Raw genomic sequence first — 22,856 nt, 5'->3', positions numbered from 1 at the left:
AATGTGGGCAGCCTCTAGAAGCAAGGAAATGGACTCTCCCTAACAGCCTCTAAAAGAATGCAACAGCCCTGCTCACACTCTGATTTTAGTCCTGTGGGACTCACAAGACTAAACCTACTAAACCTAACCTACTGAAGTGTCAGATAATAAATTTGTATTGTTTTAAGCTACTAAGTTTGTGGTCATTTGTTACAGCAGTAATGGAAAACGAACGCACCAACTCTACCCCGTTTTAGTTTGTTTTAAAGGAAAACTGGTTCTTCTATTGAGCACACTGGGAGACTCTGTCTTCTCTACCTACTTGTATTTCCTTTGCCTCCAGGTCAGAGGTTCTCAGCTCTGACCACACATGAGCATTACCTAGGAAGGCTAACAAGGAAACTTCTTAAAAATACCGATGCCAAAAACCAAACCAAAAAAACCCAGATGCCTGGCCCCAAACCAGACCAACTAGATCATAATTTCTAAAAATAAGAACCAGGCATTGGTATACCACTTCATCCCTGTATCCATCGTCAATTCGTATTTTTGTTTTGATCCATTTAAAAGTAAATTGCAGACATGAGGAAATATCCCCCTCTTTACTGGGGCAGCCCTTCAATTCCAGACTCTCATCTGCCACAGTGAAGCCTGCCCTTTAAATCCTGAGACTCATGACCTCGACTTAGTTTCTCCTCCTACTCATACTTGTTGATTGCCCCTGAACCTTCTTGTTCCGGTTCGGCCACGTCCATCCTAGTGTTTCTGTTCTCATATGGAAGGAGTAGCTGCCTCTCCTCCAGCCCGTGATCTCTGGGAGGGCAGTGGCGCTGTTTTATTCACGTTTCGCATCTCTCTATTGTGCTTTGCAGCAGGTTAGTGAACATTAAAAACAACCATTTCACTTAGTCATCAGGATAGGCTTAAATTTTACTTGAAGGGTAGCTTGGCTTTGTTTAGGAAACCAAATAAATGTGTGTCTGGTTAAAGGCTAAAATTAAGATGGGTAAGAAAACTGGAGGTGGTCACAGATTTCATGACCAGCAAGGTTACCCTGGGCCACAGGCAATTAAAGCTATGCACAAAAGCGATCTTCAGTGTGAGAAAACAAATATTTCCTCATGAGGAGTAAAATGAAGATAAACGGTCATTTTTCTCATGTCAGCTACTCAATCTTTCTGGCATAAGTTTGCCATGGAAGAAAAATTAATCATACATTACTTAAATCTCCTTTAAATGTTTAAATACTTGCTTAACACCTGTAACATATTCTCAAACTAACTTCTCAAATTCATCTCTGAGAATTTTAAATACTGTTTTCTGTGTTAGGAACTTAAATAGGGTGAATGTGTTAGAACAGTAACAATAAACCTGCTTATTCTTGAATTTCCACCAAGATAAAAAGAACAAAAGAAACTTTGGATTTTTTTCCTTGGGAGAAATTGATTCTCTAAGGCAGTTGGGGAAGGAAAAAAGGAATTCAGCCTCCAAGGACTAGCAAGTAAGACCTCTTTAGACTCCCAGGGCCACATCCTCAGTTTCAAGAGAATGTGTAAGAATTGTGTGCAAAATTGATAAAGTATTGCTAAACAAAAGAAATTGGAGTCTTTGAGGGTTTAGAGACTTTTCCAGAAAATAAGTCAATTAAAAACCTGAAAAAATTTATTTAACTGTTAGCTCTGTTACCGAAAACTAATTTGTATTTATACTTCACGTAAAGTAAACGAGGCTGAAAGTCAAAATGACCTTTCAAAAAAATATTTACATCTGTCAGTTTTTACTTCAAGGCTTCTGAAATCTTGGTGAAGAAACATGTGGCTTTGTTTATTTTCATTTTTCCATTTCAGGAAACATCAATAGTTTTTATTTCTTACTGTCATTGTCAAATTTAATTCAAAAGTATTCTGAGGTTTGCTTTTGAAGAGCAAGTCAGAGGAGCTCAGGAGAAATAAATGAAATCTTGTGTATTAGAGCAAGTGGGGGAAAAAAATAAACTCCTAAAGAGCTTTTATCCCTATAGACCAGGAGATAAAAGAACAATACTTTTTAATGTGCTATACAAATATTAAAAGTAAGTGTGTGTGTGTGTGTGTGCGTGCGCGTGTGTATCTCACCATACTGTGGTTTACACAGTTTCTGGCTATAGACGAGGAGATAAAAGAACAATATTATTTTGATGTGCTATACAAATATTAAAAGTGTGTGTCTGTGTGTGTGTGTGTGTCTGTGTGTGTGGTGTGTGTATGTATCTCACCATACTGTGGTTTACACCATTTTCGGCTTTAGAACTGTTTCTTTTCTCTTCAAATCATGTTCCAGATAACACAGTCTTACTACTCTCAGATATGAGATATTTTTCCTTTTCTCGGTGGAGAATAGAAAGCACATTTATTGTCCAAAATTTTCAAAATACTCCATGGCATTTAGTTTCTTGAATAATAGGAAAGTATCTTATTCAAGCTGATAAACTACATTTTATTTGAAACAGATGAGCAGAATTCCCATTAGTGGGAGATATCATCTCTCTAAATAACATGCCCCTCACTGGTTACCTCATTTATCTGGTTGGTCATCTCCCTAAATAACATGCCCCACACTGGTTACCTCATTTATCTCGTTGGTTATTTATACTCTGTCATCCTGGACTTCCAATATGCATTTTATACAATATTAATATTAGAAGTCAAAATAATTCAATGATGGAAGAATGAAGCTTTCTGTGTGTATAAAAGAAGGAAGCTGAACATCTACCTCTCTGATCAAGCTAATCTAATTTAGGTAGAATGTACAAGTTATTTAGGAGAGTAACTCTCCTGAATCTGTCAGTGGGAAGAGACCTTTGGAAAAATTCTCTGTGTATCCTTGACAAGAAAAGACTGCAGACCTTAGTGTAGGGCTACGTCCCACCATTAGTACACAATACCCACTTCACCCACGCACATCAACAAAGTTGCACTGCTCTACATCCTAATTAATGACATGCAAAACATACATGTTAGGAAAAATAATGGCATGCATAGAGGCAGCAATACTTTACCATCCTTCTGATTTCGACTTTTGTACAACTTCAGATCTGTGGTAATGGTTAGGTGGACGTAGTGTAAACACATATGAATTACCACAAGGTACTCACCTAAGATACACTTTCCCTCCTCATTTATCCCCCCACCAATCCCTGAAATCTGGGCACTTGGATTGTAAATAAAAATAAGGGGATAGCCGGGTGTGGTGGCTCAGGCCTGTAATCCCAGCGCACAGGAGGCTGAGGTAGAAGAATCATTTGAGACCAGCCTGGGAAACACAGTGAGACTCCCATCTCAAAAATAGCTTTAAAAATTAAAAAAAATAAGGGAGTAATAAAGAATTAGTGAAATCTGGCACATTATCGGACTGCTGGGTTAAACAGCTGCCCCTGGACGCTGCAATTTTCACGAAGTCCCTTTAATTGCTCTGTACCTCTGATTCTTCATAAATAAAAATAGTTTAGTCCACAAAGAGATGATAAATGCTTGAAGTGATGGGTACCGCAATTACCCTGATGTGATTGTTACTCATTGTATGACTGTATCAAAACGTCGTATGTACCCCACAAATATATACACCTATTCTGTATCTATAACAATTTCAACAGATGGGTTAGAAAGGACATAAGAGAAAAGGATAGCTTCAGAAATGTTTTAGAGATGATGTTACTATCTCTTTCAAATGCAAAGGAAGCTTAGGAGGAATCGCAGCAAACATTTTTGCATGGGGTAAGTCAACTGGCAAGGAATACAATAATAGACCATATACTGTACTTACCAATAATAACAGTGTTATCATCAGCAATTAACAACTTGCTGTGGACATAGATAAGCTCGGTGACTAGGTTTCCTTCGAGCTCTGCATGTGTTCTAAGACCACAGAATGATATGTAATTTATCCACTGATTGCCAACTGCAAATTTAAAAAGAAATTATTAAAATTAATGTGACCAAGCTCAATAAATATACATTAAATCTTATTGTTTCTCAAAACATACTACTTAGATTGTTCAGAATAGATTGTATATTATATGTATATTTTTTCTATTTCAGAATTCATCCAGGATTTATTTTTGGTATCTGAATTTCATATTGTCAATCTGAATGGCTATATATATATATATTTTTTAACTGAAGTGTTTTCTGTCTTCCCTTTGCTAAGGCAATCCAAAAAGCTATTCGAATATGAACATTTTATTTCAATGATTTGATGAGTTAACTACTGAAGAGTGATGGTGAACGCTGAGCCAGAAGAGATTAACCAAGACTTCAGTGTGACATTTGCTTCTATCCTGCTTGACACTTGCTGCAGTTTGAATCAGATGCAAGGTGTGTGACAAACCACCTGATGCTACATCATTTGTAGCACATTCAGCATGAAGCATCAGTTAAATTCTGCAGACATTGGGTAAATAAAAATATTGGCAATGAAAAACCATTCCTCCCTTTAGATCATTAAAATTAGGAAATAGAAGAATCCTTACTACATGAGACTTAGAGTTTTCTTCAGAGCAAGCAGCACCAGGTTTGTACTTTAAAATATTGCCCTCCATCTCATCACGTGGGGGCCATTCACATGATGAGAAGAAATGCATTCCATACTAAGCCAGCTCATAATCATGACCCCTGGTGTGAGTGTTAGTCACAGGATTTTACGGTCTTTCTCCCACACAGCAGTTGTCTTGGATAAGCAAAGTCTGATACCAAGAATAAATGGAGTGGAACCAAACCATCACAAATTCTAATATCAAGAGAGCATACTTTTTTTTTTTTTTTGGTCTTTTTTTTTTTTTGCCTTTAAGAGAATTCGAAGCATAGAAAGGTGGTAGTTCATCTCCCATTTACTGAAGTTTCCATTTATTACTGATGGTTTCTATTTTGCTACTGATACTATTCAGTGTTTCTATTAAGTTTGGGTATCTTGGAAAGAAATCCATTCATAGGTTACGTACAGAGATGCCTGCATTTAGAGATAGCTTTCCCCTCATATACATACGAGTGATGTTGTATAGCTGTGTTTGATGAGAGTTGAAATGTTGGTATACTAGTGCATCGTGTGTACGAGATGCATTTCTAAAAAGTTTCATGTAAATGAGATTTTTGCAATCAACTTGTTCCCCTATTTGTTAATGTTATATTGGAAAGATGCTTCATCTGAAGAATCACCTCCTTTTTTAAGTATTTTCTGATCCATTTCCTTTTTTAAGCCCCTCAGACCTATAAAATTCCTGGATAACGTTTCTAACATAATGCCTAGTATCTTACAAATATTTATATAATCCTCAATTTATTCTACTGTTATACAGGAACTGGATCTTACACATCTTGGTATTCTCATCCATTCACAGTGCTAAAAAAAAAAAAGCTGAATAAATGTGTGAGTGGATAAATGAATATTCAGGTGCCAGCTGAAACTAAAAAATATTTTACCTTTTAATTTCTCTGTATCATCTACTCTCCTACAGCTGGATCATGATCTAGAATTTATAAGTTTAAGATACAAAGCAGCTTTTCAAAGGAATCATGGAGCAAGTCCTTTGCTAAAGTAAGTATTTTTTTATAGTAATTTCCATTAAAATTCACATTGAACAATATAGTAGACCAGTGGTTCTCAGAGTGCATGAAGACCACCTCTATGGAACTTGTTAAAAGCAGATTCCTGTGACTATTCCCAGAATTCTGATTCAGCACAAATCAATTCAGTAAGTTCCCTAGGGGATATTGTTTTTGAATGACACTGCCATAGAGCTTTGATAATTATTTAAGATTAGTATACACTAAGAAAATAATACACCATGACCAAGTGAGATGTATTCCAGGATGCAAGTCTGCTCAATATAAGGAAATCCATTATTAGACATTAAATTGACCAATCTAAGGAGAAAAATAATTATCTTAACAGATGCTGGAAAGCTTTTGACACAATTCAGTATCCACTCCTGATAAAAGCAATGAAGAAAGTAGGAAATGATGAATACTTTCTTAACATGCAGAAAAAATATATAATATATGTATTATACATTTATATGTATATGTGTGTATAATAATTTCAATACTATTTAGCATTGCCTTGGAAGTATCAGCCAATACAGTTGTGTAAGAGAAATCATATAAAAAGTAAAGTCATCCCCACTTGCAGATACTATGAAAACATAACGGAAGAATCAGTAATAAAATTATATCAAATAATAAAAATACTAAATATAATAACAGGATATAAATTAACATATAGAAATCAACAGCCTTTATACACACAAAACAATAACCACGTAGAGAATATAATCACAGACAAAGCCCCATTTAGAATGACAACAAAGAAAATAAAAGAGATAAACTTAATGGTTCATGTGCAAAACTTTTATAAAGAAAAAGTTAAAACACTATCAAGACACAAGAGTAGACTTAAACAAATGGAAAGATTGCTCTTGTTCTGGGATAAAACAATTCACCATTATAAAGATGTCACCTCTTCCCAGGTTAATTTATAAATTTAATGTGATCTCATTACATTACATGAGATCACATTAATGTAATGTAATCTAATGTATTGTAATGGAAAAAATATCAACAAGTTTTCATGGAGTTAGATAACCTGTAGTTTGTATGGAAAAAATAAACATGCAAGAATAAATTGAGAAAAACAGAAGAGAAAAGCTATGAGTCATTAGCCCTATCAGATATTAACACATACTATAAAGTCTGTATAATTAAAACAGTGCAGATCTAGCAGATAAATAGACAGATAAACCAGTGAATGGGATAGAAAGTCCAAAAAGAGATGCAAATACATAAGGAAATTTTGTATATGATAAAGGAAACAGCTCAAATGATAAGGACGAGGACTTTTAAATAAAAGGTGCTAGTACAGTTACATAGCCAACTGAAAAAGATAAAACTCCAAAATTTTTTTATCAAGAATAAACTCCAAATGGATCAGAGATAAAAATGTAAGCAAATGAAACCAGACAAGTGATAGAAGAAAGCAAGCGTGAATTCCTCTCTACCTCAAATGTAGGAAAGACTTTGTAAGTGTCCAAACGCAAAAAAAAGAAAAGAAAAGATTGGTAAATTGGTTAGATTAAAAAAATCACAACACATTTGCATGACACGAAACACCACCAGCAAAAAACAAAAGGCAGAAGACAAATTAGGAGAAAGTATTTGCAGTATATGTCACAGATAAAAGAGGTGATAATCCTAACATATAAAGAACTCTAAATAATTGAAGGGAAAAGAAAATCAAAATCTTAATAGAAAAATGGGCAAAAGACATGAATAGACAATTCACACACACAAAAGGTACATTTGAAAAGATATCCATGTTGACTCATAATGACAGAAATGCAAATAAAAATGACATTGAGAAACCATTTCGTATCTAATAAGACTGGCAAAAAATAAAAAGTAGGACAACATATTCTGTTAGTGAGAATGGGTTGAAGCCAGACTCTCATATACTGGTGATAAAAATGCAAATTTGTACAAATTTTTTGAAGGGTCATTTAGCAATATCTAACAAAGCTACCTATGTGTTTACCTCCTGACCCAGCAATCCCACTCTAGAAATTTACTCTAAATATATACCTCCAACAAATAAGAGCATATATGCATATATATTAATATATACACAATTACCCATTGTATATAGTTCTATTAGAAACATATAATTGTTGTTGAAGTTAATCTAACTGCTCCTTCATAACAAAGTGATTGAATAAACTATGGCAAATCCACATATGGAAGACTATGCCGTGTTAAAAAGAAATGAAGATCTCTGTGAATTAATATGGAGTGATTTCCAGGATATTCTGTTAAATGGAAAAGAAAAGGTGAACAAGAGAATATGCAGTATATTTTTTGTGAAAGAGATCGGGAGAAATAAGAACATACACACTTATCTGAGCATTTTTCCAAGAAGAAACACAAGATTAACCTAGAAACTGATGAAACCAGTTACCAATAGGGGATGGGTGAGTACAGGGTGAAAAAGATAAAAGGTTGGGGTAGAAACTGAAAGTATAGAGGAATGGCATTTATCTAAATATACTTTTTGTATAGCTCTGGCTATTGGAAGCATAGCTCATGCATTCAAAAAAAATAAGAGAGATTTAAAAAAACCCTGAAATGTAATATAAACCAAAGCAAATGAACCAAACCAAATGAAGTTAATAACATAATCCAAGCAAATGAAGTTAACAACATAATCCAACTACTTTTGATCACAGACATTTGAGTGTACACCCTTAGGCTAAAGGCAAAAAACACTATAAGCAAATGTTAAACTCTAGTAAGTAGATTCATTTTTCACAGTGGTATGGGCCAGCAATCCCAAAATTATTTTCTGTGTATTGTAAGGTTGAGGAAATACATAAATATGCTGCAGATTAGGGAGCTGTGTTTCTCACTGTGAAAGAAAGGAGGTATAAACATAAAGAGAAGGATGACTAGAAGGAACCCTATGTTGTGGGATTGGAATTGGAGGTATCCATATGACAAGAAAGAGAGAGAACAGGTTTGTGTGTGTGTACAGAGGCCCAAAGTAGTGATATTCTAGTAGCAATGATCACATCTAGCACCCAGATTTTGCTTTATAAATACAATTTTTCACTAAAATAACCTAGGTTCCTTGGAGAAATGGCTGATTGCAGGGCTAGTGTTGGGAATATATGAGTCTGGGACACCTTGTTGTGCCAGTAAAAGAAGACGATTACTGGGGACATGTCCAAAAAACATCAAGCCACCTTTAAAAGGCCCTCATTGGCCAAACCTGGGCAAGCTGAACTCCAAGATCTTAACTCATTGAATAAAAGAAGCTGTAAATCCATACTAATATAAGTACATAAACGGGGAAAAAGGGAAAACTTTCCTTACAGTAAAATTCCAACTAATTAATTTAAAAGAAACCAATAAATGTAGGAAAAAAAGATGGAATCAGAAAGTCAGCATTTGGTAACTATCACAACAATTGATTCAGAGAATGATTAACGCATGCTAAAACCAGGAGGTCAATGGTTGATAAGAAGCAGGATATGTATATACACCTAAAGTGTTTTCCTACAAAATACTATTAATTATGAAGGGGAAAATAGTGGAGAATTCTGGCAGACACCACCTTCACTAAGTGATCAAAGTTAATATAACCAGTAAGGTTGCTCCTGCTATGTTACAGTAAGAACACAACCTCACTTCTGTGATACTACTCCAAAAAAGCATAACCTAAATCTAATCACGAGAAAACAACGGATGTACCCAAATTGAGGGACAATCTATAGAGCAACTGGCCTGTACTCTTCAAAAACATCAAGATCAGAAAGCTCTGCCACCCCCCCAATCAAAATGATTGAAAGATAATTTCAGATTAAAGAAAAATAAAGACATATGACAACTTAATGTCACAAATGATTGTGAACTGAATTCTAGCCTAGGAAAAAGCCTTCTTCCCTCTTTTGCTATGAACATTCCTAAGACAACTGGCAAAATTTCAATAAGTTCTATAAACTGATAACAGTATTATATCAATGTTCATTTATTTTGATAATTGAACTATACTTGCTTAAGAGAATGTCCTTGTTTTCTCAGAAACACACATATATATTTAGGGGGAAATTGGTATCATGGCTGCAACTTATTCCAAAACGACTCAGAGTTAAAAAAAAAAAAAGATCCCAACATCTATATATCAATATATCTTTGTATTAAGAGAGAATGATAAAGCAAAGAAAGTAAAATTATTACAACATCTGGAAAATTAGGATGAAGGATATATGGCAGTCCTGGAAGTTGTTCTATAAATTTGAAATTATTTCAAAATTAATTTTTTTTAAGATTAATGATACTGACTAGCTGTCAGCAGCTTGAAGGTTTAGGCCACGTCATATTTGTAATTTTCTAAAGCACATCTATGTGCCATGTCAAAGCAGGCCTAGAGAGTATCAGCAAAACATCACTTAGTAAGACAGCCTGTCAGCCCACAGTCCATACCTACTTCCCACTCATCCTTGACTATGCAATAATTCTTATGAAGTAATTAAATCTTTATTTCTTCATGAAAAATGGCCTTGGGAAGAGAGCTAACAGTTGGTACCAGTAACATGATCTAAAAGAAAGATAATGGTTCCTAGCCAGAAAGTGGACATTTTGGACAAATGCGAGTGTGGCCTGCCAAATGCTATGGGGACGCCCATTTATGATGTGAATAAATTCACCATGAACTCTATATGGAAAGAAGAAAAAACAAATAGAGAAAATATTTCAGCCAGTACTTTATTCTGTGAAAAAAACTGGCTCAACATGTAATAGGTACAAAGTTGGTGATGTTAATTTATGTTATGAGGATATACCAGAGAAACATATGCTTTTTGAAGAAAATATAAGCAAACCAGGAGCATATACAAGCATTAATGTGAAGAAATAGATAAACAAGTATAAGAAAGAGTCCCAAGTTATATAATGTCATGGAGGTATCTGAGAACCTGGAGATTTATTCAGATCCCAGGACATACGTGTTGTGATCATTGGTGTGTGCATCACACACACCGGGGCCTATCAGGGGAATGGGAGGCTGGGGGAGGGATAGCATCAGGAGAAATACCTCATGTAGGTGATGGGTTGATGGGTGTAGCAAACCACCATGACACGTGTATACCTATGTAACAAAACTGCATGTTCTGCACGTGTACCCCAGAACTTAAAGTATAATAAAAAAAAAAAAAAGAAGAGAAATTCAATACAATAGACTCGATATTTATAAGAAAATTTCGTGAAAGGACATCAAGAATTGTTACAGGCTTTTGTTACTTAAAAACTGGTAGCACTTGGTATATGTACATATCTAACCCTGATTGAAAACTTCTGGCCCTTAAATCATACTAAATTGGCTGCTAATACCGAAATTAACAAAAATTATAAAAACGATAAAGAAATGCTTTAAATTAAACATTAAATCTCTGAAGACTGGTGTATCAGATAATTACATACTAATAGTTGCTGGTTTTCTTTTCAGGAATTTTAACATATTCATAGCAGCAGTTTTGTTATTCTAAATAATTAAAACAGTAGAGAACTATATTTCTCTATCCAATTAGAGATTAGCTAGTTCATGTATTTAAAACCCACTACATATACAAAAACAAAGCCAACAATACAACCTTGTACTTTAGAAACAGGCATTATGTAATTAATCTTTTCTCTTTGTCTAGCATATGAACATTTTCCCCACTGAGACGCCTTATTTTTGACTGTTCCCAAGGTACTTGGAAATCTTTTTACAAACAGGCTTAGCACTGAAATTACTTCTTGTGTTAAAATCCAATTTGTACCCTTGAATAGGCAAAGGCAGGAAAAGGGTCTAGAGCCAAAGGAAATACCTTATAATAAGCCCAGGACATTTTTACTGTTGAAAACGTAATAGGCTTGTTTTGATTTTTTGTTTCTTCTCCTATATCCTCACCTGTGCTTTTTCACAAGCCACTGCCAGCACTGAATGATTTTCCCGATTTTACTTTATCAATATATCTTTTATAAATTTACTCATTCACTGTCATCTTCATTTTAGGCCTTCAGAAAACAGAGACAGAGATAATACTCTGGCAAATCCCTGTCCTACATACAATGAGATACAACTTTTGGAAGTATTCGTTATTGGTGATGTACATATCTTTTGTCTAAAGTTGTTTTCAAAAGTTTTGCAGGTTGAGCAGACCATCAGTGAAAAATTGCTGAACACACAACACCAGTATATGTATATTTTGAAATTATATACATGTATTAAAACTTGTCACTATTTTTAATTTGTCACTGTTTTAAATTTGTATTTAAAGTTTCCAAATCATTTTAAAATTCTTACAATTTATAAATTTTATACTATAAAAATCTCTTCTTTAAAGTGTACAAATCAGTATGTTTTATAAGTAGTACATTCCCAAGGCTGTACAACCATCACCACTACCTAATTTCAAGACATTTTTATCACCCCCCCCAAAAATCCCTATACTCATTAACAGTTACACCCCATTCCACTCTCCCCTACACCCTATTATTCTACTAACTGGCTCTATGGATTTGCCTATTGAAGACATGTTATAAAAATGAAACCAGACAATATGTGGCCTTTTATGCCTGGCTTCTTTCACTTAGCGTAAGGTCTTCAGGGTTCATCTGTGATGCAGCATGTGTCAGTTCAAGCCTTTTTATATCTAAATAATACTCCACTGTATGGATACACCCCATTTTGTTGCTACATTCATCAATTAATGGACATTTGGCTTTCTGAATAATGCTGCTATAAACATTCGTGTACAAATTTTTGTGTGGACATTTGTTTTTAATATCTGAGTAAATGTTAAGGAGTAGAACTGCTGGGTTATAGGGTAATTACACTTAACTGTTGCGGAACTGCCAAACCGGCTTTCCAAAGAAATAGTACCATTTTTCATTCCCAACAGTAATGTGCTAAGGTTCCACTATTTACACATCCTTGCCAATACTTTATTATTATTATTGCCATCCTAGTGAATGTGAAGGTGTGAGGTTGTATTGTGGGTTTGAGTTGAATTTCTAGTGATTAGTGATATTGAGTTTTCTTTCATGTACTTATCAGCCATTTGAATATCTACTTGGAAAAACACCTGTTTAGATCCTTGGCCCATTTTTTTATTTTTTGAGTTATTTTTATTTTTATTATTGAATTGTAAGAATTCTTTATACATTCTGTACACTAGTCCCTTATATATATGATTTGCAAACAGTTTTCTCCCATTCTGTGGGGTGTTTTCACTTCCTTGATAATGTTCATTGGAGCACAAAGGCTTTCGAGCTTTCATGTTTGATGAAATCCAAATTATCTATTTTTATATGTTTGCTTGTGCTTTTGGTGTAAAATCCAAGAAGCCATTGTCACAACGATTTGTGCCTATTATTTCCTTCTGGGAAATGTATAGTTTTAGTTTTTATATTCAGGCCTTTGATCCCTTTTGAGTTAATTTTTGTATATGATATGAGGTAGGGGTTCAACTTTTTTTTTTTCTTTTTGCACGTGGATATCTAGTTTTTCCAGCACCATTTGTTGAAAAGACTATTCTTTCTCCATTGAATTGTTTTGGCACCACCTTGCTGAAATTTAATTGACCATAATCATAAGAACTATTTTTAGATTCTCAACGCTATTCAGTTGATCTGTAAGTCACACTATTATTGTAGGTTTGCTGCAAGTTTCGAAATCATGTATGTGACACCTCCAATTTGTTCGTATTCAAGATAGTTTTGGCAATGCTAAATGCCTTGAAATTTCAAATGAACTTTAGGGTTTGTCAATTTTTTGCAAAAAGGTAGTTGGGATTTTAATAGGGATTGTGTTGAATGTATAGATAAATTTGGAGAGTACTGCCATCTTAACAATGCCAAGTCTTTCAATCCATTAACAGAGTATCTTCTTATTTATTTAGATCTTCCTTAATCTCTTTCAATATTTTATTATGTTCAGCATATGTATCTTCCACTGCCTTTATTAAATTTATTGCTAAATATTTAATTCTTTTGATGCTATTTTAAATCGAATTGTTTTCTTAATTTCATTTTCAGTTTATTCATTGCTAGAGTATAAAAGTGAATTGATTTTTGAATATTCATCTTGTATCTTGAAACATTGCTAGACTAATTTATTATCTGTAATAGTATGTGTGAATTCCTTTGAATTTCCTGCATACAAGATCATGTCATCTATAAAAAGAGGTAGTTTTATTCTTCCTGTTCCTTTCCCTTTAAAAAAATGTATTTGTCTTGCTCAATTGTTGTGACTAAAACCTCCAGTGCAATGTTGACAAGAGTGAACTTTCTCATCTCGTCACTGATCATAGAGGAGAAAGCTTTCAGTATTTCACCATTAAGTATGATGTCAGTTATATGTGACATCTACAAATACCATTTATATGGCTGAGGAAGTTTCCATGTATTCCTAGTTTGTTGAGGTTTTTTTGTTTTGTTTTAATTATTTTGCCAAATAATTTTTCTGTGTCTAATGAGATGATTATTTGTGGTTTTTGTCCTTTGTTCTATTAACATGGTGCATCACACTGATTGATTTTCAGATGTTAAAACCAACCAGGCATTCCTGGGAAAAATCCCATTTGGTCACGATGTATAATCCTTTTTATATTGTTGGATTCAGTTTAGTAGTATTTCACTGAGGAATTTTGTGTGTACATTCACAAGGAATATTGATCTGATTGATCTGTGGCTTTCTTTTCGAGATGGAGTCTCACTCTGTCGCCCAGGCTGGAGTACAGTGGCGCAATCTCGGCTCACTGCAACCTCCGCCTCCCAGGTTCAAGCGATTCTCGTGCCTCAGCCTCCTGAGTAGCTGGGACTACAGTTGCAGGCCACCACGCCCAGCTAATTTTTGTATTTTTAATAGAGATGGGGTTTCACCATGTTGGCCAGGATGCTCTCGACCTCTTGACCTCGTGATCCTCCTACCTCGGCCTCCCAAAGTGCTGGGATTACAGGTGTGAGCCACCGCACCCGGTCCTTTTCTTTTATTATAATGACTCTGGTTTTGGTATCAGGATAATACTGGACTCATAGAATGTGTTGGGAAGTATAGTAATACATTGCTTAATGATGGGGATACGTTCTGAAAAATGTGTCATTGGGTGATTTTGTCATTGTTTGAACATCATAAAGTTTAATCACACAAACCTACTACACAAATCATATAGTCTACTACATACCCAGGCTATATGGTATAGCTTATTACTCCTAGGCTACAGATCTGTACAGCATGATACTGTACTGAATACTGTAGGCAAGTGCAACTTAATGGCAAGTATTTGTGAATCTAAGCATAGAAAAGGCATGGTAAAATCATGGTATAAGAGACCAAAAATGATACACTTACATAGAGCACTTACCATGAATGAAATTGCTCTGGGTGTCAGTAAGTGAGTGGTGAATAAATGTGAAGACCTAAATTATTACTGTGCACTACTGTGGACTTATAAATGCTGTACACTTAGGTTACATTAAATTTTTAAATTTATTTAAAAATAAAGGAATTGTACCATGACATGAGTATGACTGTGGCATAATTTGGTGATAGGAATTTCTCAGCTCCATTATAATCTTACAGGACCACCATCATGCTGCAATCTGTTGTTGACTGAAATGTCATTATGCAACATGTAACTGTATTCCTTTCTTCTATCTATTTTTGGGGGGAAGTATATGAAGGATTGGTGTTAATTCTATTGCGGATGGTAGAACTAACTAGCAAAGTCACTGGGCCTGGGCTTTTCTTTGTAGGAAGATTATTGATTGCTAAATTAATCTCTTTACTTGTTATTGCTCTATTTAGAATTTCAATTTTTTCTCGAATCAGTTTTGGGAGTTTGTGTCTTTAATACAATACCATTAATGGTACATATCAACACTGGGCCAAGAGGTGTCCATTTAATATTGTTTCTGAGTGTATCTGTGAGGGGTTTTCTGGATGAGATTTGCATTTGAATCCGTGGATTCATTAAAGTTGATTGCCCTCCCCAGTGTTGGTGGGCATCATCTAATCCACTGAGCGCCAGAGGAGATCAAAAGACAGATGGAAGAGGAATTCATGCCTTTTGATTCTTGCTTTTCTGCTTCTGTTGGAATCTCGGTCTGCTCTTACCCTTTTACTGCGATTAACACCATTGGCTCCTCTGATTCTCAGGCCTTCAGACTTGGATGAGAATTACATACCCAGCTTTCCTGGGTGTCCAGCTTGCAGATTGTGGAACTTCTCAGCTTCCGTAATTACTTGAGCCAATTCCTCATAATAAATCTTTTCATATATATATGAAAGATAGATATATAAAAATATATAATATATAATATAAAATTTTATATATTGTTTATATATAGCACATAAAAATATATATCTATATATTTATAATATATAAATAATGTATAAATATATATTTTATTATATATACATCTTTTCATATAGATAAAAGATATATATCAATATATATTATATAGATGGATATATAACTATATAATATATAAATTACTTATTTATATATTATTTAAAATATTATCTATAATTACACAGATATAACACATATTTATATATTTTATTTTTAATAAATATTTTATTTAATATATATTAAATAATATATATGCATATAATATGTAAATATATAAAATATATATTCATACATGTATCTTTTATATATATGAAAAGATTTACCACGAGGAATTGGCTCAGGTAATTATGGAGGCTGAGAAGTTATATTTATATAATTTCTCAATTTATATATATATCTCTCCTATTGGTTCTGTTTCTCTAGGTAACCCTGACTAATACAGTGTCTTTAAAGGAATTTATCCATCTATCTGGGCTAATTTGTTGGCATACAACTGTTAATAGTATTCTACACTCCATTTTATTTCTGTAAAGTCAGTAGTAATGTCTCCTCTATTTCTGATTTTGGTGCTTTGAGTCTTCTCTATTTGTTACTTGGTCCACCTAAAAGGTTTGTCAATTTTGTTGATCTTTTCAAAAAGCTAACTTTTGGCTTCACTAATTTTCTCTATTTTTTTCTATTATCTCATTTATTTTCCCTCCAATCTGTTATTTCTTTTATTCTGCTTGTTTTGGGTTTATTTTTCTCTTCTTTTTCTACTTTCCTAAAATGAAGGTTAGGTTATTGATTTGAGATTTCTTATTTTCTGTTAAATAATATAAACGTTTATAGTTATAAATTTCCCTGTAAGCATTGCTATAGCTGCCTTTCATAAGTTTGGATATGTTGTTTTTATTTTCATTCATCTCAAAATATTTTCTACTGTCCTTTGAAGTATCTTCTTTGATTCTTTGCTTATTTAGAAGTATTTTGTATAATTTCTACCTATCTGTGAATTCCCAACATTTCCTTTTGTTATTTATAATTTCATTCCATTGTGGCCAGAGAACATACTTTATACAATTCCTTAAATGCCTGTACCAAATGAGTTTCTTACACTTCACTGAGGAGCTCTGTGTATGTGTGTGAGGGCCACAGGCCTTACATGCTCCGGCATGCAGTTTATAACTCTGTCTTAGGCTTCACTCTCTGCTTGCACAAAGCCTCAAGGTCAGCTAGAGGTGAGAGCTTAGGGCCGTCTCAATCCTTTCCTGAGCATGCGCATTGCCCTGGGCATGGGCACAGCCCTCCACGTACCCATGACCTTTCAGATTCCCAGGGATACGTTGGAGGTTTCTAGTGCCCACTAGGGGATCTCCTTCCTCAGCTTTTCCTCTTAAGATTTTTAGTCAGCTTCTTGCTCACTCAACTGTTACTGCCGCTTCAGTTAGCTGTGATGCTAAATAAATGTTGCTGATTGTTTTTGATAAATACCCAGGTTTTTTTTTTTTTTTTTTAGATGGAGTCTCGCTCTGTCGCCTGGGCTGGAGTGCAGTGGTGCGATCTCAGCTCACTGCAAGCTCCGCCTCCCGGGTTCACGCTATTCTCCTGCCTCAGCCTCCCGAGTAGGTGGGACTACAGGCGCCCTCCACCACACCTGGCTAATTTTTTGCATTTTTAGCAGAGACGGGGTTTCACCGTGTTAGCCAGGATGGTCTCGATCTCCTGACCTCGTGATCTGCCCACCTCGGCCTCCCAAAGTGCTGGGATTACAGGCGTGAGCCACCGGGACCGGCCATAAATACCCAGGTTTTTTAAAAAGGCTACTTGCACTGAGCAAGGTCTGAGTCAGGTGAAATAAATATAAGTACTTAGAATGGGAGTTTAAAGGGAAGTGCTAGACAGGTCACATAATGACAATACTGTGAGAATTGTTGGGACATGGGAGCCTCAGCCCTGATCTGCTCCCCCCAATGCCTGCTAGGCTGCTGGTTTTCACCCTGATTTGAGCAGCTGTTGGCTTTTAAGACTATTCTGGAGCTCAGAAGAGGGAGATGGGTATACGGCAAGTTAAAATGCCACACAGCTTGCTATTCTTACCAAGATTCAGCTGTTTTTCTTCATTAAACACTCCTTGGATTGTTACAAGCCTTTAATTTCCCCGTCCAAAGAAGTTGATTGTGACAACTTTTGTCAGTATTTTGTTGCTTTTATGTAGGACTGTATTTTTGGAGATCCTTCCTCTGCCATTCCTGCTGATGTCCTAATTTCTTACTTTTTAACTAAAAATATACAGACTTGGAAAGTCTATTATTTTCTACCCACATTCCAGTACATCATCCAGTGCACCCCATTTGGGAGGCTACCAGTATAAAATAAAATCTTCCTTCAAAAAACTCAACTGAGGTTTATATTCTATCTGAAGGGCATCACATGATTAGGACGAGTCCTTCTGCCTTTTCCAGACCTCCTGTGGCAGCTCCATTCTCTTGGTCCGTTGGATTGAAACTCAGAATTAGCTGACACTTCCCTTCCTCTCCTGCTCCCACATTCCCTCAAGTCTTCCCTCACAATCTTATCCACACATGACCCTCCTTTTCCATTACCAATGTACCTTTGTCTCTTGCCTGCCACCATCTCTACCCTGTTTACCAACAGTAAATGAATCTTCATATAAATGTCAGTTTGATGAGTTTGCTCCAGGGGCTCAGAGGTGTCCACCAAACTCTTCTTGCCTTCTGGATAAAACATAGCCTTTTTAGTGTGGCTGTCCAAGTTTTCACAATCTGGACCCAACTTGAACTGGAAGTCATACAACTTGGGTTCTGACTCCAGTTTAGTTTGTTTCGATTGCACAGAGATATAGGGCAATATTGAGTGCCCACTATATGCTGAACCCATAGTTTAGGGAGATATAGATACGTAAACCTCTAGTTACAATATATTGTAGCCAAGAACTAGGTAGAAGAATCAATTAAGAAGACATCTGAGGCCGGGCATGGTGACTCACACCTGTAATCCCAGCACTTTGGGAGCCCGAGGCGGGCGGATCACCCGAGGTCAGGAGTTTCAGACAGGCCTGGCCAGCATGGTGAAACCTTGTCTCTACTAGAAGTACAAAAAAAAAATTAGTTGGGCGTGGTGGTGCACGCCTGTAATCCCAGCTACTTGGGAGGCTGAGGCAAAAGAACTGCTTGAACCCAGGAGGGAGAGGTTGCAGTGAGTTGGGACCGTGCCATTGCACTCCAGCCTGGGCAACAAGAATGAAGCCCAGTCTCAAAAAAAAAGAAGACATCTGTGAAAGCGTCTTTGAAAAGTATAAAAAAATTGCATTCAGTAGATAAAGAAGAACAAACAACTATAATATCTCATGATTATTATCAAAATAATTATAAACAAAAATAAATAGAAATTATAAAGATACTCAGTTTTTATTATCTACTTAGTCTTGGTGTCTTCATTTGAATAATGGTTTGGGCAACTTAATGAGAATAAATGCTTTATTACAGGTGAACATTTTGTGGGGTACCTTTTATAAGCAGAGTTCTATAATCACACTGTGAAACGTTAATGATTACTGATACCTCGCCTTCATAATAAAAAACAACCATATGAGAAAAAAAGCAGTTACTTACGCTCTGCTTTTAACTGTCCAAGGATGGAATTTTCTCCTCTGCACATGGTTCTGAAAATATATAAAGGAAAAAAATAATTACAGAGGTTTCAAAACAACCAATCCCATGCAGTATCTGTAGGTTTAATTCTAACACAAGTAAAAACAGAACAAGTGCTTCCATGAGAAGATGCTACATATATTTCTAAATGCTAAAAAGTTACATGAATATCACTTTTGTTACTAATGGGACATGATAGTTGTTTTGAGTTGGGTAAATGGAAACGTTATAAAATTCATGTCAGATTTTAGAAAGAGAGGCTATTGAAAAACGATGGGTCATGAATGAACTTTCCCTCTTACAAAACTGGATAACAGCAAAGATAAATTTAGAATGCATCAGTAGATAAGAATACTTACAGAATCACATTGCTCTCAGAGGTGAAAAGGGCAAGCACTTAGCAGAATAATTTACGAATTAAACTATTAGAATGGGCTGTCTCTAAAGTCAGCAAAACCACTTAAAAATGAAAAATATAGTCTCAGATAAAGGACTCTGCTAATAATTTTGTTTCTTAAGACTCTGATAATCGTTCATGAATTATAAAATCTGACAAAACCAAAAATTCTATGCTTCATCTGCTTGTTCTATGAGAGTAATAAAGAGTATACTTATGCCTGAGAAATGCTGATATTATTAAAGATGATGCCAGCAAATAGAGATGTTTTTGCATAGTAAAAGGTTATAGATTTTGTTTCTGAACAAAAGCCAAATGTGTTATTTCGTTCAGCTGGTTCGAAGGCAAGAAAATAGTCATAGGAAACAATTACAATTGACAATATTGCAAAAATAATATTAGAATGGTGAATGAAATTGATAAAATTCAATTAAACATTATGTCAGAGCCTTAAATACTTGAAAAGCTTTTTTTATCATTTTGTAAATCAGATAATATTAGAAATGTGCAAATCTTCAGTCCAAGTATATAGGCCAAAGCACAGTTAAAGCTCCCTTGTACTGCAACAAGGCAAAGCACCCTGAAGGAAACAAACAAAATATATCCTTGAAATGCTGGCAGATAAACAGATACAAGTCTGAAACATCAGTGAGAAAAAAGAGCATTAAAAAAAAAATTTCCACTACAATGGTGCACTCAAACTGGGCACAGATCCTCCAGCAGGAGAACCTGGGGAGGGGGCCTAAGCAGGAGGGCATCTAAGCCTCCACCCCCGATTTGACCAAGGCCCTGACCCCTAATCTGCTTTACTTACCAAGGGTTCTATGTAAGGTATCGTTCGTCCTCTCCCACCTTTCAAAAGGGTTTGATTAGAAAGGTGAGAAACTACAGGTGGTTCACAAAAATAAGAGATTTTGGTTAAGTGACCCTGAAAGAAGGTCAGAGGTGCCTTTCCAGCCCCTTCTATGCAGGCTCTCTAGCCTGTGCTCCCCCCAGCCACCAGCTAGCACTTTCTAGCCCTTTTCACAATGCTCCACTGACCATATCTGAAGCCTTAAGAGGAACCCAAGTGTGCCCTTTTAAATACATATACAAACTCAGCTTTTAAAAATATCAAGCACAAAACTTTCCCTAAAATTTTAACAAAGATGTGGTAGAGAAAACAAAATTCCAGAAATGTATTTACTAACAGAAGCTATCATTATCAACCTTGTTGAAGGACTTGCTACCTAAAGAATCATAACCAAACACAAGCAAATCATACCGTTTCAGGCATTTATTTTTTCTCTATTTACTGCAAAGTACATGTAAATCTCAATAGCTATTTAACCACTTAGCGATAAGTTTCAACCAACATTATACATATATAGAAATAGACAATAACTATACAAGAGGGACTAATATTTTAGTTCGTTTATGTTTGCCATGTGTCTTAGGCCAATCATTTATCATTGTAGACTCCATTTGAATTTTACCAACTAGCAAACAGGCCAAGATTTGAAAGTAAGATAAAGTGTTCATTCGTTCCCCATTCCACTGAATGGAGGCAGAGAAACACTGCCATTCTCTTCATCAGCTTACACGCATGATCCAAAGCTCAAAACAGACCATTTAGAGTTTTGGCACCTGTAGTTGAAGTGCATGATTGCCTGTAGAGCATTTCCTCCGCCGGTTGAAATGTCTCCTTCGAACCCTGGCAGAAGCGGTATCACGACATATACCCGGTATTTCTGGTTTTCCCTGCAAAGGTCAGATGCAGAGAAATTCACCCAAAAAATAAAAGGTAGTATCAGCTTGAAATGACAGCCAAGCAATTCATATGGTTTTTGAGATTGAGTGAATGGCTTCCTACAACACGTCAACACGTTCTGTCACATTTCAGGACTTGGGAGGGGGGTGCTGTTGGACTGGAGGACAGAAGTTGTCATCCAGGCTATCGCTTCATAGCCTGAATAACAAGCTGAACTTGGCAGTAAAGTAGAAATTGTACCCATTGTCTCTCTACAGCATAATCGCTTGTAGGACAAAATGCAGTGTAAGAAATCCTTGCTTGGATCCCACGGAAAGAGGCAGGGAGAGGAGGCTATAACAAAGTTTTGAAAAAAGATGTTATCTTAATAGTTAACACAGTACCTAGCTAGAGTCATGGAAATAGTAGACATTCAGTTAATAATTGTTGAGTAAATCAGTTCTCATAGCCAAGATCTCAGGGGCAAAAAGACACACTGGATCTATTATATTTTCCAAAACAGAAGTCATCATTATCTACTCAGAAACTCTGAGTTTTCAGCTGTAAAATGTTACCCTAGGCCCTTTAAGAATTCCAAGAGGCTGGCCGGGCCCAGTGGCTCATGCCTGTAATCCCAGCACTTTGGGAGGCCGAGGCAGGTGGACCACGAGGTCAGGAGATCGAGACCATCCTGGCTAACACGGTGAAACCCCGTCTCTACTAAATATACAAAAAATTAGCCGGGCGTGGTGGTGGGCGCCTGTAGTCCCAGCTACTCGGGAGGCTGAGGCAGGAGAATGGCGTGAACCCGGGAGGTGGAGCTTGCAGTGAGCAGAGATGGCGCCACTGCACTCCAGCCTGGGCGACAGAGCGAGACTCCGTCTCAAAAAAAAAAAAAAGAATTCTGAGTGGCCAATATGTACATTTAGGCCCCCTGCACATACAACACAGTATTTCATGTCCCACTGTCTCAAGTGATTAACGACAACCTTTGACGGAAAATGAATTCTACTCAATGATATAACAATAGAAGAAGAAAGTGTAGGTTTCCCCCTTTGACAGGCATTCAGAAAGTCAGAAATTTGAAGTATGCTCCAAATAGGTACCATTTATTCAGAATCAAAAGCTATTAACATTCTTGTCTCTATTTATAGGATATACAGGAAGAAGAAAAAGCCT

The 22,856-nt window shown here is 35.8% G+C and overlaps 1 protein-coding gene across 5 annotated transcripts in view; it reads right to left on the bottom strand.

Moving 5' to 3' along the window:
* Positions 1-22,856, bottom strand: part of PLD1 (phospholipase D1) — a 211,496-nt gene that overhangs the window by 18,527 nt on the left and 170,113 nt on the right. For 3 of the 5 annotated variants that reach the window (XM_017955714.2, XM_009201360.4, XM_017955715.3), the window contains 4 exons: positions 21,575-21,688; positions 19,513-19,562; positions 3,781-3,915; positions 3,017-3,052 (listed from right to left, as the gene is read on the bottom strand). In XM_017955714.2, the coding sequence (XP_017811203.2) occupies positions 3,017-3,052; positions 3,781-3,915; positions 19,513-19,562; positions 21,575-21,688 (335 nt within the window). The remainder of the gene's footprint in view (positions 1-3,016; positions 3,053-3,780; positions 3,916-19,512; positions 19,563-21,574; positions 21,689-22,856) is intronic. The other 2 variants (XM_009201362.4, XM_009201364.4) reach the window with 1 other exon arrangement.

The sequence above is a fragment of the Papio anubis genome, chromosome 2, assembly GCF_008728515.1.
Source record: "Papio anubis isolate 15944 chromosome 2, Panubis1.0, whole genome shotgun sequence".
Lineage (NCBI taxonomy): Eukaryota > Metazoa > Chordata > Mammalia > Primates > Cercopithecidae > Papio > Papio anubis.
Note: the sequence above shows the minus strand (reverse complement) of the source record. Positions and strands in the feature narration are given on the sequence as shown.